This window comes from Crocuta crocuta, unplaced genomic scaffold, assembly GCF_008692635.1.
Source record: "Crocuta crocuta isolate KB4526 unplaced genomic scaffold, BGI_CrCroc_1.0 scaffold351, whole genome shotgun sequence".
Lineage (NCBI taxonomy): Eukaryota > Metazoa > Chordata > Mammalia > Carnivora > Hyaenidae > Crocuta > Crocuta crocuta.
In genome coordinates this window covers 186,110-200,670 of record NW_027530853.1, presented here as the reverse complement: position 1 = coordinate 200,670, position 14,561 = coordinate 186,110, and the positions used below count along the sequence as shown (strand labels likewise).

Genomic DNA, 14,561 nt, shown 5'->3' with positions numbered 1-14,561 from the left:
CGGCGTCTGACACATAGGGCACACAGTTGGCACCAGTACAGGCGTGCGGAAACACATTCAGCGGACATCTGGTGTTGGAAGTATCAGCGCCTGCGCTGAAGGCCGCTGACCAGTGTCGCGGGGGGTGCAGACGATGAACTGATGCTGCCCAGATCCCAGGTAAGCGCTTCCCAGAGGCCTGCTCTGTGGGCTAATAAAGCCCTGGGAGGCAGCCCCAGCTCGGCCACATTGGGGAACATGGGCATGGAGACCCGGGTGGGAATCTGGGTTCCCACGGACTACCACGTGCAGACGCTGAGGACAAAACAAAGGAGGGCAGGGTCCTTCCCGGCACATTAAAGGGGGTCAGTAATCAATAGTCAGGATATGTAAAGCTCCTACTGCGTGACCCCGCTGAGACTAGGCTTTGAAGGCACTCTAGAGAATTTTCAGTATTTTCTTATCTCATTTTGAATCTCATTCTGTCTCATCACCTGGGAAGAGGACAGCAATGATTATCCCTAACTTTCCAATGAGAGAACAGAGACCTTCAAGGGAGGGGGATAAAGTGAACACAGACTCCCAGGGCAGGGCCCGTCCTTCGCCCGGTGAAAACTAAGGCCCGGGCAGGGAAAGTGGTTTGCCTGAGGTCCTACAGCAAGTCAGGGATAGCCTCTGGTCTCCCAAGCAGGGCTCCTGCACCACCCGTCTTCTAGAAAGAAGTAGATTCCAAACCTTCACCCTGCGGCTGCCCGACCAGGTGCNGGCCCCCGAGGCCCCCGCCGCCCCCCGCCGCCTTCTCTGCGGCGCACTTTCCGCTCCTGGCCTCAGTTTCCCCAGCGGTGAGGTGGCGGGAGGAGGGCTGCCGGTATCCCCTCGAGGTGGGGTAGCGCCTCCGCCCCCTCCCCCGCCCCCACTTTCCTTTCCGGCGGAGGAGGGATTCCCCCCGGGCGGGAGGGGAGTCGCTGGAGGGAGCGGCGCGCGCCGGGCCGGGAGGGAGAGCGGAGGGAGGGATCCCAGGGGCCCGGGGAGTTCGGGGCCAGAGGCTACCAGCCCTTTCGGCCGACGACCGGCCTTGCAAAAGGCTCCCCCCTCCAACCCTCTACTCCTCCAACCAGGCGGGGATAGAAGGGACTCTGGCAAACAGGATCCAGAGTGGGACTGGGTGTCCTCTCCCCTCACTCGCTGGGCACAGGGATGCTGCTCTTGGGCATTAGACAGACCTGGGGACTCCCCACTTTCTAGCCAAGAGGCCTCATGAACCTCAGTTTCCTCATCTGTAAAATGGGGATGGTAGCACCACCTCCCAAGACTACTGTGGGAACGCAGTTAGCTCCTGACAGTGAAGTGCTCACCCCCGTGCCTACCATATTGCTAAGTGCTCTAAGAATGCTAACTTAGACGGGAGAGGCCAGGACTGCCCCAGACTCTGTCCCGGCCCCAGGCACAGCCCCACGGTGGCCCTGTCCCTCCAGTTGACCAAGTCTTAGTCCTGGGATGTTGTTGTTCCCGAGCCCAGCCCTGAGCCAGGTGGTGTCTGGGCTGCCAGGCAGGTGGGTGGATGGGGTGAGGTGGGTCAGGCCCCTGGGACAAGCTTCCTGTTTGACTAGCAGTTAATCTTTGCGCCGCCATCCCAGTTCCACAGCGCCATCAAGCCATCATCTGCCGTCTGCTCTGAGACCCAGTCCTGCTCCAGAGGGTCCTGCAGGCCCCCAGCGGTTCAGAGACCAGCGGCACCAGCCCCTCCCCAGTTTATACACCACAGGGTCACCCAGAAGGGCTGTCTCAGTGGCCCCTATACTCCCTCCTCTCTAGCAACTGCTTCTTGGCACAGGGGCCCCAAGAATATCCACTCTAGTGATCCCTCCCTCCTTCCTTCCCCCCTCCCTCCTTCCTTCCCCNTTCCTCTCTCTTCCTCCCTCCCTTCCTTCCTGCTACAGGCTCCTTTATATGAAATAGGATCCAACCCCCTCTGTCACAGATGAGGAGACTGAGGCGTAGGAAGGGACTTCCTAGAGCTTAGTTTAGAGGCCTGGCCAGTCCCCCAGAGCTGGCTGGAATGAGGGGCTGACAGCACCAGGAGGCTACTAGCTTCGTGTGTGTCCTCTGGGGCCAGGCCAGGACTCACAGGGGACGTTCCAAAGAGCAGACGTGGAACAGCCTGAGCTGCCCAAGCAGGAGAGTTCCCTCTTCGTGAGGTGTGCAGACAGGGGCTGGGTAGCCACTGGGCCACCCAGAATTTACAGACGAGTCTCTGGTGTTCTTTTGTCTCCAGCCTCCCCGACTCGCCCTGTCCCTGTCCAGAGCCCCAGTACCAAGAGCTTGCTTTTCCCAGCACCCCCAGGGTATGCCCCACCTACCTTCCCATCTGCCTCCTCCTGGGACCCTCCTCCGATGGGAGACAAGGGTTATTCTTCCCATTTCATTACTTTTTAAGTTATGTATTTATTTAGGTAATCTCTATACCCAATGTGGGGCTCGAACTCACGACCCCAAGTTTAAGAGTCATATGCTGTTTGGACTGAACCAGCCAGGCATCCCTCTTCCCATTTTAAAGATGAGGAGATGGATACTCAGAGGCTTGTTTCTTGCCCCAAGTCAGTTCCACAGTTGTGAGTTGATTATCTACTACATACCAGGCTCTGCACACCAGACTGAATCCTGAGCAGGATCTGATCCTTGCCCAGTGAACTAGGGACTCCTTGGGGCCTAGACAGTGACTGTCAAACTCACCGTGGTACATTAGGGCCTGGCACAGAGCAGGCACTCTGACTATTTGAGTAACAAACTCCTGAATGAATAAATCATTGAATGGGGAGCTTAGTGGAAAGATTATGGACCTAGAGCTAGAGACCTAGGTGGCCCTGCCGCTCGTAACCTTGAGCACTAACGAGAACTCCTGCCCTTTATTAAGTACCACCTGTGTGCTTTTCCAGCCGCAGAGTCCCAAAGACTCTCATGAAGGTATTGTGAACCCCTTTTCCAAATGAGGCAACTGAGGCTCAGGGAGACACATCCGTGACCCCAAGCCATCCGGAAGGGGACTTAGAACCCAATGTCCTTTAGTCCTGTCGGGGCCTCGGTTCCCTCCTCTGCCCGAGAATGAGGCGCCCCCCCCCCCCCGGTGGCCCTGACATGGCTGTGCCCCACAGGTGGCCTGAGTGTGGGTGACTTCCGGAAGGTGCTGATGAAGACAGGGCTGGTGCTGGTAGTGCTGGGCCACGGGAGTTTCATTGCAGCCGCTCTGCTGCACGGCACCGTGCTGCGCTACGTGGCTACCCCGCACGACGCCGTGGCTCTGCAGTACTGCGTGGTCAACATCCTCTCCGTCACGTCTGCCATCGTGGTATGGCCAGGCTGGGAGCGGGACTGGCGAGAGGGAGCTGGAGGGGGGTTGGAGTGGGCAAGGGGGGAGCCCCAAGCGCTAGCCTCCCTGCCACTTTCCAACTGCATAAGTCAACCTCTCCCTGCCTCAGCGGCCTTGTCCATTACATGGGGACGGTAACGGTGTCCACCCCAGGGGGTCCCGGGGAGTATGAATGAGATCATCCATGTAAAGTGCTTGTCGCGGTACCCAGCACACGGTTAGTGCCCACACCTGCGAGCTAGCATTATTATTACAATAGGGAAGTGATCGGGGCAGTGCTGGACAAAAGGAAGGAGCATCAGCTGAGCTTGGGAGGGTCCAGGAGTGTTCACAGAGGTGGAGGCCGCTGAGCTGGATATTGATGGATGAGTAGGAGTTCAGAGATAGGCTGCAATTACCATAGCCTCACGTAGGAGGCATGCCGGGGCCAGCAAGTAGGAGAGGAAGCTGGAATGACATTCCAAATACAGAGAATGGCAGATGCAAAGGTGTGGAGGTGGGAATGGCTAAGATCTATTCTGGGGACACCGAAAAAACAAAATTGGCAGGAACTTAGCATTAGGCATCGTCTATAGCAGGAGCTCAATTAATGGTGGCCATGGTTATGAGTAGATGTCAATAGCTGTTTGAGGAATCCATGAATGCAGGGCCTGGTGTTCCGAAGGTCATAAAGCTCTTTCCCACCTTTGGGCAACATCCACACACCGCAGTCTTGAGTTCCATCTCTGCCGCCTGCCTCCTGGTTGAGGGACTTCTTTCTGAGCCTAGTCTCTCCTCTCCAAAGTGAAGCTCGAACAGCCTCCTGGTCCCACGGCTGAGGTGAATGAAGATCACAGGCCCCAGCAAGCAGGAGAAGCCTCAGCTGGTGGGACAGGGCTGGGCTGTGCAGATATGCACGGGGCTCCCTGGGGTTACTCCTAGGGTTTGTTCTTCCCCCCAGCCTTGTGAGGACCGCAGGGAGAGCGTGAGCTCAGGGTTAAGGGGTCCGCCAGGGATGGGCTCTGGGCGGGCCCCCTTCAGCTCTGCCCTCGTTTCCTCAGCTAATCCTCACTGCTTCTGGCACCATGGGGCATCTGCTGGCCCCGCTTTCCAGAGGGGGAAACCGACACTGAGGATTCGCCCAACCTCCGGCTGACACACAGAAGCCAAGCAGGAGCTGAGACCATTTGTGTCTGACACCAAAGCTAGCGTCTTTTCTGTGAGCTCATCCTGCAGACTGGGGCTTAGCCCAGAGAGCTGGGGGCGCTTACTTGTGGCTGCTCAGTGAATTAAAGCCAATGCTGGATCGCCATCAGACAGCCTGCCCGTGGAATTCTACTCCATGAAACTTTCTGACTTGCTAAAATACAATTTTGTGTTCAGTTCCTTGCCAGTTGAGTTGACTGAGTTCCCCCCCCCAAATCTTTTCCACCCCAGGGAGACATGCCATATATATCCTGTGGCATGCCCCTGCAGGCCTGGGCTACACAGGTCCCTGTTTGAGATAAACAACTATAGGCAGTGGGGAGTCACGGAAGGTTGTAGGCAGGGAGTTACCGGACATTAGAAACATCTCTTCAGGGCTGGACCGTGAGGAGGCAGTGCCCCTGTGCCAGTGGAGGTAGTGAGGCCAAAGCTGAGCCGGGCTGAGGGTCTGGGGGCTTGGAGGGCTAGAGTTGGCATTGGTGGAATCCTTGTCTGAGGGTGCCCCTCACCCCTGCCTGCTCTCCTTCCCCGCAGGTCATCACCTCGGGCATTGCAGCCATTGTGTTGTCACGCTACCTCCCCAACATCCCCCTGGTACGTGGCTCCTCCTGGGAGGGGCTGGAGGGGTAGGCTAGGGGCAGCGGCCACCTCGAGGGGTCTAGCCTGCCCGGAGGGAGGGAGGCTGGCCCCATGGGGCCAAGCCTGACGTCCATTGACCTGTGGCCTCCCCCATCCAGCGCTGGACAGTGTTTAGCTCGAGCGTGGCCTGTGCCCTTCTCTCTCTGACCTGTGCCCTGGGCCTCCTGGCCTCGATCGCCGTGACCTTTGCCACCCAAGGCCGGGCACTGCTGGCTGCCTGCACTTTCGGAAGCCCCGAACTGCTGGTACTGGTGCCCGACTGTCCCTTCGACCCCACACGCATTTACGTGAGTGCTGAGGCCTGGATTGCAGTGGGGGAGCAGGGCAGGGCTGGGGGAGTGGGGAGGGATGAGTGGTGACACCCAGGTGCTCATCAGACATGGGAAGGGTCCTTGGACACCCACTCTCCCTCCTGCCCCTTGTGCACCCCGCAGAGCTCCAGCCTGTGCCTCTGGGGCATCGCGCTAGTGCTCTGCGTGGCAGAGAGTGTGTTTGCGGTGCGCTGCGCCCAGCTCGCCCACCAGCTGCTGGAACTGAGGCCCTGGTGGGGGAAAAGCAGCCACCACATGGTAAGGCCCCCTCCATCCGCCCTGGCCCTGACTCCGCATATTTCCTGGGAGCCCTTGCAGGGAAGCCCAAGCTGGTCTGCCCTTACCCCTCTGCGTGGGGCCCCTGCCTTGAGAACTGGGGCAACAGTGTTTTCCCCGGGATGAGAGGGAGGAGCTCCCAGCTAGGTCACACAGCTGAAACCTGGCTTCCCAAGGCCCAGGATGAGCCCTGAGTGAGAGGGAGGGGTATCCGGGCTCAAGCTGGGGGCGCTCCAGGGCACTCCGTGGGTATGGTCTGGCTCTTGCACGGGAGGGGGTAGTGAGGCTCCTTTGCCCTAGAGATCCTCCCAGCCCCCCCCGCCCCCTCCCTCCCCGAGGTGTCCTGTAGGAGCAGACCCAGTCCCTGGCACCCTCTTGTGTCTGCAGATGCAGGAGAGCCCAGAGCCTGTGGAGGGTCGTGACCTGCTGAGCTGCGCCAGCTCTGAGCCGCTGACCCTCTGAGAGCTGATGCCCCATCCAGGCCCCGTGACCGCTGGGGCCCCCGCAACCAAGTCTGCACTGTGACCAGAGGTTTCACTGGTCACTCAGGGACCCGGGTGGGGCTTCCGACCCCCTCCCTCAGCTACCCAGCCCACTGCACTGAAATGAGACTTTATTCTGAAGTTATTAAAAAGAACAGAGATGTTCCACGTGGATGCATGCAGCAGGGGAGGGGACTCGGCCAGGGGGCCTGTGCTTCTTTCCCACACAGGATGCTGGGGCTGGGGCTCTGGATGTGTCTGCCCATCCGCGGGCCTGTGTGTGTGTGTGTGTCTGAGAGAGGAAAAATCTACAGAGGGATCGGTGGGTCTGTGTTCATCCGAGTGCTGGAAGGCAGGTGGAGGTTCCTGGGACCCACAGCTGGGAGGCTGGAAGCGGGGTAGGGGGTTCCTTTTGCATCCTGGCCTCCGGGCCTACAAGCGCTGGGGAGCAGGAAGGGTTGAGGCCCTCCTGCAGGAAAGGACGACTCAAGGAGGCTTTTCCCTCAACCCCCCCCACCTCCGGAATCCTTCCTCCTATCCAAATGAAGACAGCCTCCTCACCTGGGCAGGATTCCGCCGCCCTGCACCCAGGCTGAGAGCTACTAGGGCGGGGTGGGGGTGNAGCAAGCCAGAGCCTGCGTCTCATCCTTGCCTAAGGGAGGTGCTGCCTTTTGGACTGAGGGTGCTAACCGCTTGCTTGCTGCAGGGTTGCCTTCTCCAGAGACCCCAGAGTGCAGGCCCTGGGGTGGATGGGTGCCCAGCCTGACCCCCAGCCTGGATAGACACAAGGAGAGGAAGCCGAGAGCCGGGAGAGGGCCAGTGAAGGCAGGGAGGAGGGGGAACCTGGGTCCTCTCGCTCAGAACTGGGAGGCGCTGCTGGGGTCGCACTGCAGCAGACGCACGATGGACGGGTCGCTTTTGGCCCCGCGGATGAACTCCTCCAGGGACAGCTTGCCTGCGGGGCGAGGGGAGCAGTGATGCTGGAGGAGGCGGCCGCGCAGCGAGGGGAGGCCGAGTGGAGCCGCAGAAGAGGAAGGGGGAGTGGCACCCGCCCCGCCCCATCCCTGCCCCCTCACCGTCGTTGTTTGTGTCCATTTGGCGGAAGATTTTCTCGGTCCTCTTTTCTGGGGTCGACTCGTCCTCCGGCATCTTCATCACGGACGAAACCATCTTGTAAATGGCCTGAGGGGCGGGAGGGGGAGGCAGGGAGTGAGAGGAGCCTGCCCGAACCCCGAACCCCCACCATCCAAAACCGCATCTACGCACACAGAAAATTGCTGCTCCCGCCTGGGTGAGGTGGAGAGGTGGTCACGGAGGCGTGGGGGAACGGGGAGGGGGATTAATTTAGGAAGGAGTGTCTGGAGAGGCTTCCCAGAAGAGGGGGCCACTGGAGCGGGCCCTGACCAAGTTCCCTTGGAGCGCCAGGTGGGAAAGGCATTGCTGGCAGAGCAATCCGCACGTACAAAGGACCTGCAGCAGGAAGCTGAGTGGGCGCCGAGAACTTGGGGGTGGCCGAGTGCAGTGGGCCAGGAGAGAGGTTGGAGGATATCAGGACCCAGATAGCGAAGGGGCTAGAACATGGGGCTTAGGAGCTGGTGCGGGGCACTACAGGCTCCAGGGTGAGTACCGGCTTAGCGCTGCTTTTCTAAAACTTCGGGGCCCTGGGCGACCAGCGCCCAGTGGCCTACAGGGGGCGCTGGGCGGAGGGGACATTGGGCTGCTCTGTCTCGATGGCCGGCAGGGGGCGCAGAGCCGCACTAAGGGCTGGAAGGCCTGAGGCTGCAGGGCCCAGAGAGGGCGGGGGCATTATGCAAATAAACGCAAATGAGCAGCTGCCAGAGGCGGGGACAACATGCGCTCAGTTGTGCCCAGAACTGCAGCTGCCACGTGCAGGATCTCTGGAGGCAACACGAGGTAGGATATTTGTGCTAAATGTACACAGAGCACGTAGGGCTTGGCCTGTGGGCTAGGCTGGGTCCCGGCGCCTCGGAACTCAAGGATCAGGCCCATCGTCCCAATGTTACAGCTTTTTGCTACTGACACCTCTGACAAGAAGCCTTCCTTCTCCCCCATCCCATAAACTCCCCTTGCCTTAGATCCATCTCCAGCCTCCGTACTGGTCTTTTCTGGCCTCTTTCCCTGGCATCTGGCCCCCACGCTGCCTCTGAACGCTTTCCAAACACAGATCGCCACCACCACGTCCTCAACCCAGTGGGCCGCCGCCTCGTTTCCATCACACACAGGCTTCCCTCCAGGCCCACCGTGCACCCAGCTCCTTCTGGATGCTGCCCCACGCTCCTTCTGCTGCCTCCCACTCTTCCTTGGGACTCAACTTACATAGCACTTTCTTAGGGAGGCCTTCTCTGATCCTGCCTGGGTCAAGGCCCATATGCTGGCCCAGAGCCTCCCGGGCTTTTCCTTTGGGGACACCTCTCTGGAAGGAATTCTGTAGGATTGCTCCTGGTCTCCAGCATACAGCTAAAGATCATGGACATCTAGCTAGTACCCATAACCTCAGAACTTAGCATAGCGCCTGGCCTGTGGCAGGGACTCCACCGCTTAAAAGCCTTTGGCACCTCCCACTGCTCTCTGTACCAAGTCCAAACCATTCAGCCGGGCACTCAAGGTACTTCGCACTCTGGTCCCCGCTGACCTCTCCATCATCAGGCCTCCCCTGGTGGGTGACCCTGCCACAACCAACCCCTCCGTGCCTTTCAAGTTTCCCAGAATATACAGCCTCTTCCCGGAATAATAGTACCAGCTACCACTTATCAGGTACCTGCTGTGTGCTAGGTGCTTTACATGTATTATTTCTTAACCTCACAACAGTCCTGAAAAGCTGGTATCATGATCCCCATTTTCCAGATAAGAAATGGAGGCTTGGAAAGCGAATTGATGGCGGAGACTGAATTAGAATCCGCTCCTTCATAGTTGCTGGATAGATGCTTGTGGGATGCAGCAGAGACTTTGAAGTGAAGAGACCCAGAGTGGCATCCTGGTTATCACCTTATGTGTATATGTATCTGTGAACCTCAGTTTCCTCACGTCTCCCTCAATAGGATTGTCTAGACAATTGAATGAGACAGTGTTGTAGTTAGAATAGTAGCTGGCTGGAGTAAGTGGTCAGTAAACAGCAGCGTGTAATATAATCATTACTCATCCACCACATCCTCGGGCCTTCCCTGCCTTTCAGTCCCCTAGACTCCAGACGCCACATTTAGCAAGTCAGTGTGGGCTGCACACTTGTTCTCTCCCACCAGAGCCGAAGCCCCAAGAGGCCAAAATGCCATATTTTCCCTTGCAGTGTGCCCACCACCTTACCACACGATTGGATCCTGAGAAGGATGCCCGAGTGACTTAGAGAGTGACTGCTCCCCTCGTGACAGCCCTCTCCTGGGTCTCCTAATTAATTGTCTGGAATTGCTGTGCACTCATTGTTTCATTGGAGCCGACTTGTAATTAATCAGTCACTGGGGTTTGCAGAGCTCCCTCTGCACTGGCCGTCTTGGGCTGCCCCGCTGCCATAAAGGAAATCAGGGCCCAGGTAGCAGAGGCCAGCCAGGCAGGGGGCCTGGAGGAGGCCCAAGGAATGAGGCTGGGCATGACGGATGTCTGGGTTTGGTGCCCCCAACGGAGTTGAGATTTACCAGTATAGAGCAGTGTAACCGCACGAACTGGTAAAACGTGAACATCTCTCATATTGGTTGGTATCCAGGTGCTGTTCAATCCCTGAGTGATTTTCCCATCACCCTGCTGGCCCCAGCCCTTCCACCAGGACCCCCAGAACTTTCCTCTGTCCATCAGCTGGAGAGTTCATGCCTGGCCCACGGGAGTCACAAACATTAAGGTTTGACCCCTAGCAATCGACACAGGGGGAGCAGCGCATCCCAAAGCAGCCATTCGGGTCTAGCTCAAGAGAGCACACCCCAGTGCTTAGCAAGAGAGAAGCCAAAGCAAGAATCCAGTAGGGGCTGGGGGCAATGGATGGGGAAGCAGCAGAGCTGAGGAGCCAGAGGGAAGGGATTCAGAGAGGCAAAAAGAGAGGGAGCAAGAGCTTGTGCAAAGCTGTACAGTGGAATTACTCAGGGCATATCCTAAGGATGTTGAAAAGGCCACTCTGGCTAGTGCAGAGAATGTGCAGAGAAGAGAATAGTAATGGACAGCATCTAACATTTGCCAAGTAGCAGTCATATGGAGAACTCTCTTCTCTCTTGACAGAGACCCTGTCCCCCTTTATACCTGTAATAACTCGGTGACGTAGAGGGCTAACACCTCACTCTGTGGGTGAAGAAATACAGGCTCAGGCAAAAAGTGAACTAGGAACTGGCTAAGTAGGCTAGAACCAGGGCCCTGATGGACTTCAATGCTGGGCCGAGGGTATATGGACTCTGGAAGGTTGTTGTAGAGCCAACATGTGTTACACTTAAACTTGTAGTAGGAAAGAGCATGGACATCAGGTCCTTAAATCTCCCTGTGAGGTTAGTATCACCATCCCCATTTTACAAATGGGAAATCTAAGAATTGAAGCCAACTCCCAAACTGGAAGCCAGCTCCCTTTCTAGGGGCAGCTCTGAGTGGTGGCCAGCTTGAACTTGATGCCACTTACATGCTGTGTGACCTTGAGCAAGTCACTTCACCTCTCTGAGCCTCATGGGGTTATTGTAAGGATGCACTGGCTCATGGATATAAACATCTCATTTGTACTAGGTTCTTAACGGACCTTCAGTCAGTTGAAAGGTGGCTGGGTGTCCACATGGAAAGTGGACGGTGGACCCAGGTGGTCCACTTACAGGCTCTGTGGCTTTGGGCCAATGTCTTCACCTGAGCATCCATTTTCTCCTGAGTAAATGAGGATCAATAAAACATAACTGGCCTGTACTGTGAAGAAATGCCAAGTTTTGAAAGACAAAGGCTGAGGAACTGTTACAGATTACAGGAAGCTAAAGAGACACAACAATTAAATGCAATGTGTGATCCTAGACCTGGGTAAAAAGTGCCATACGGAACATTTCGAGAGACAGTTGACAAAACTGGAATATGGTCTGTAAGTTAGATAATAGCATTGTTTCTACATAAATGTCCTGACTTTGATAATCATATTATGGGTTATGTAAGAGTATGTTCCTGTTCTTAGGAAATACATCCTGATGTATTTGGGGGGTAGAGGGTGACGTTCAGAACAACAGCAAAGCACTACACACACAGCGCTCTCACCCCCATGATGGTAAAGCAAATATGGCAAAAGTTAATTGGTGAATCTGGGTAAGGGATATAGGAGAGTTTTCTTAACTTTTCTTTAAATTGGAAATCAGTTCCTCATAGTTTTTTAAATGAATCACAAGAGTANGCCACTACCTAGCCACAAGGGCTGTGGAGAGGACAAAAAAGAATGGTGGGTGCCCTCTGCTGGGCCCTGCACCTGGCATTCTGAGGGGTCCAGGGGCCCACCTGCACAATCTCGAGCATCTCCTCGCGGCTGATGTAGCCGTTGCCATCCAGGTCATACATGCTGAAGGCCCACATGAGCTTCTGCTCCAGGCGGCCACGCGAGGTCACGCTCAGCGCAATGATGAACTCCCGGAAGTCAATGGTGCCATCGCTGTTGGTGTCAAAGGTGCGGAAGACATGCTCGGCAAATTTGGAGGCATCGCCGTAGGGGAAGAAGTTGGCGTAGATCTTCTTGAACTCATCCACGTTGAGGATGCCTGTGGGGCAGTCCTTGAGGAAGCCCTTGTACCACTCCTGCAGCTCCAGCTCCGAGAACTCCGTGTTCTCCCGCAGGTCCTGAAGCATCTCCGGCCGCAGCTTGCTGTTCTGCTTGCCCATGGCCACCAAGCCAAGTCCCACCTGAATCCCCGAGGGGGTCAAGGGGAGAGAGGGAATGGTCAGGCCTTCTTGGCCCCTTGACACCCCTCCAGGAAGCCCCCCCCCCAGACACCGGCCACCCCCAGTCTCTCATTTGACCCAATGAAAGAGAGGAGCGGGCTCAAGGTCAACAGCCCGTACCCAGGCATCCTGCCTCTGTGTCGTGCTCCACACCATTTCCCAGGACCTTGCAGTTTCCCAGGGAACAGACCAGGAGACGGAGGAAGGGAAGGGGGCTCACCTTTACCGAGAGCCTTCTCCGTGCCAGCCACTGGGCTGGTGAATACCATTTCATGCTCACAAAGTGAAGTCCAGGGATTAGCCCCACTTTACAGATGAGGAGGCAGGCTCAAGGAAGTGAGGTGACCTGGTTCAGGTTGCACAGCCCTGGGGTGACAAGGGTGACTCCCGGGGCTGCCCAGGGAGATGCAAAAAGGCCTTCTGGTCCTCTTCCCTCCTGCTTCTTCATTGCCTCACATATGCTTCTCATTACAAAATACGCCTGCAACCCGGACACTGACCTGTTCTCTTTCCACACGTGTATGCCTGACAAAGGCCAGCATAAAGTAGATGTTAACCTAGGCTCCAGAGCCAGACCACCCGGGTTTGAATCTCAGATCTGCCTCTTACTACCTACGTGACCTTAGACGAGTTCCTTATACTCTCTCTGCCTCATCTGTAAAATGAGGGTGATAGTACCTACCACATTCTTGTGGGGGTTAAATTAGTTAATACATGTGAAGCACTTAGAATGGTGCCTACACATACATGTGCTACATAAGTGTCAAATAAAAATGTTTTATATGTACCCAGATGCCACAAGACTCGTGCATAACAACACACAAATGAATAGACACTGGCACGTATTAATGCTATATAGCTCACCAAACCCACTCACATGCCACCGTGGGTCACCATGCCTCCACACAACGTCCCCTCTGCTCCACAACTCACATGTACTGACACACGGCACCACTCATGATCAGCTCCCATACCCTGTGCATCAAGACACCAGCCCACGACCCCACATGTCTCACAAATGCCATCACAAGCCAACTCCCATACCGACACCTCTCACATGGCCAGCGGCACGTGGGACCCTCAGGCAGCAGCCTTGCCATCTTTCTTTTCCCAGGGGTGCTTGCAGGTCCCAGGAGAGGGAGCTGCGACCCTTCTCAGACATACTAGGGGCCTCTTTTCCAGTAAGAGCCCTGGCCAGCCAACCTCCTCCCGATACTTACCTTTCACATAGTCCGGAAAGAAGCCCTCAGTGAAGGAGGTTAGGGTGTGGAGGGCTGAGGGGAAGGCAATGGAGAGGAGACAGCCAGGCAGTGCCAGGCAAGAGTGTAGGGGTGTATGCAGGTGAATCCCTCCCCCCCAGCCTAGAGCTGTGAGTGAGACAGGGTGAGGATGTTCCTTGTGTGTGCATTTGCACATAGCTCTGTGCACATTTGGATGAACATGTGTGTGAGTGCTTGTGTTCATGTATGCACATATGTCTCTGGTTTCTGCATGGCATTTGACTCCCGTGGGTTTCAGTAGATATGTGTGCATGTGACTAGGTACGCACCCGTCACAGTATGAGGGGGATGTGCCTGAGTGGCCATTTAGGGGACTTGTGTGTGTCCTCAGCAGTGTGTCACATGCATGTTTTTGCAAGTTGGTGACCCTCCATTCTAAAGCAGCCTTTTCTGCCCCAGACTGAGGACCCAATGAACAAGTGTGTGGGAGGGGACGGAGGAAATGCGTGGGGCTGGGGCGGAGAAGTGTGTCCCTTAGTCCCCTCCTCAAGGTCCACGGAACTGGGTCATCGGGGCGGGGGCAGAGAGATGCGCTGGGCAGGAGAGATCTTCCAGAGCCCCCCTCCTCCCTGCCACCCTCAGAACTGCCCCTCCCAATCGGAAGACTTGGAAACGAGGGTGGTAGAAGGTTCTGTTGTCTCCGCAAGACCCCGAGTCCCCCGAATGGAAGAGACCCCCAGCTCGACCTGAGAAACTCGCCCCGGGGACCTTCTCCAAACCTCTCCCTAGCTCTCGCCCTGAGCCCACGCTTCAGAGCGCTGGGCGCGGGGCCCCTCCTGGAGGGGGCGCTCCGAGGCGGCCGGAACGCGACTCCTCCCCGCTGGCCACTCGGCGGTCAGGACCCTGGAGAGCGCCGGGCTCTTCCCCTGGGGAGCCCCTTCTTCCCAGCGCCCGCGGAAGGAGGCTCCCCAGGGGGCGCGGGAGCGGCGGGGTTGGAGAGGCTGGACGGGGCCCCCNCGGTGCTCTAGGCTCCGCCCCCGCCCCTGCCCGGGAGAGGGAAGGGGACGCCCTCACTTCCTCGGCCCCCTCACTAGGGAGCGCCCGCCGGGGGAGGAGGACAGAGGTCTCCAATCTCCTCAGCATCTCGACCCAGGTAGCCCGAATGGGGTCGGGGGCGGGGTGTCAGTGCCCAGAGACGTCTTTCCGAGCCAGGGAT

General features: G+C 57.1%; 2 protein-coding genes across 2 annotated transcripts in view; one reads left to right on the top strand and one right to left on the bottom strand.

Moving 5' to 3' along the window:
- The first annotated feature begins 237 nt into the window (after nt 1-237).
- Nucleotides 238-6,407, top strand: TMEM54 (transmembrane protein 54). Its single transcript, XM_077769442.1, has 7 exons — nt 238-255; nt 671-821; nt 3,132-3,325; nt 5,066-5,125; nt 5,269-5,457; nt 5,605-5,739; nt 6,145-6,407. The coding sequence occupies exons 1-7, from the start codon at nt 238-240 to the stop codon at nt 6,217-6,219; spliced, it is 822 nt and encodes a 273-aa protein (XP_077625568.1). The 3' UTR covers nt 6,220-6,407.
- Nucleotides 6,408-6,871: 464 nt separating this feature from the next.
- Nucleotides 6,872-14,561, bottom strand: part of HPCA (hippocalcin) — a 7,928-nt gene continuing 238 nt past the window's right edge. The window contains exons 2-4 of the mRNA XM_077769454.1: nt 11,688-12,086; nt 7,316-7,421; nt 6,872-7,194 (exon numbers count right to left, since the gene is read on the bottom strand). Of these exons, the coding sequence (XP_077625580.1) occupies nt 7,097-7,194; nt 7,316-7,421; nt 11,688-12,065 (582 nt within the window). The 5' untranslated portion in view covers nt 12,066-12,086 and the 3' untranslated portion in view covers nt 6,872-7,096. The remainder of the gene's footprint in view (nt 7,195-7,315; nt 7,422-11,687; nt 12,087-14,561) is intronic.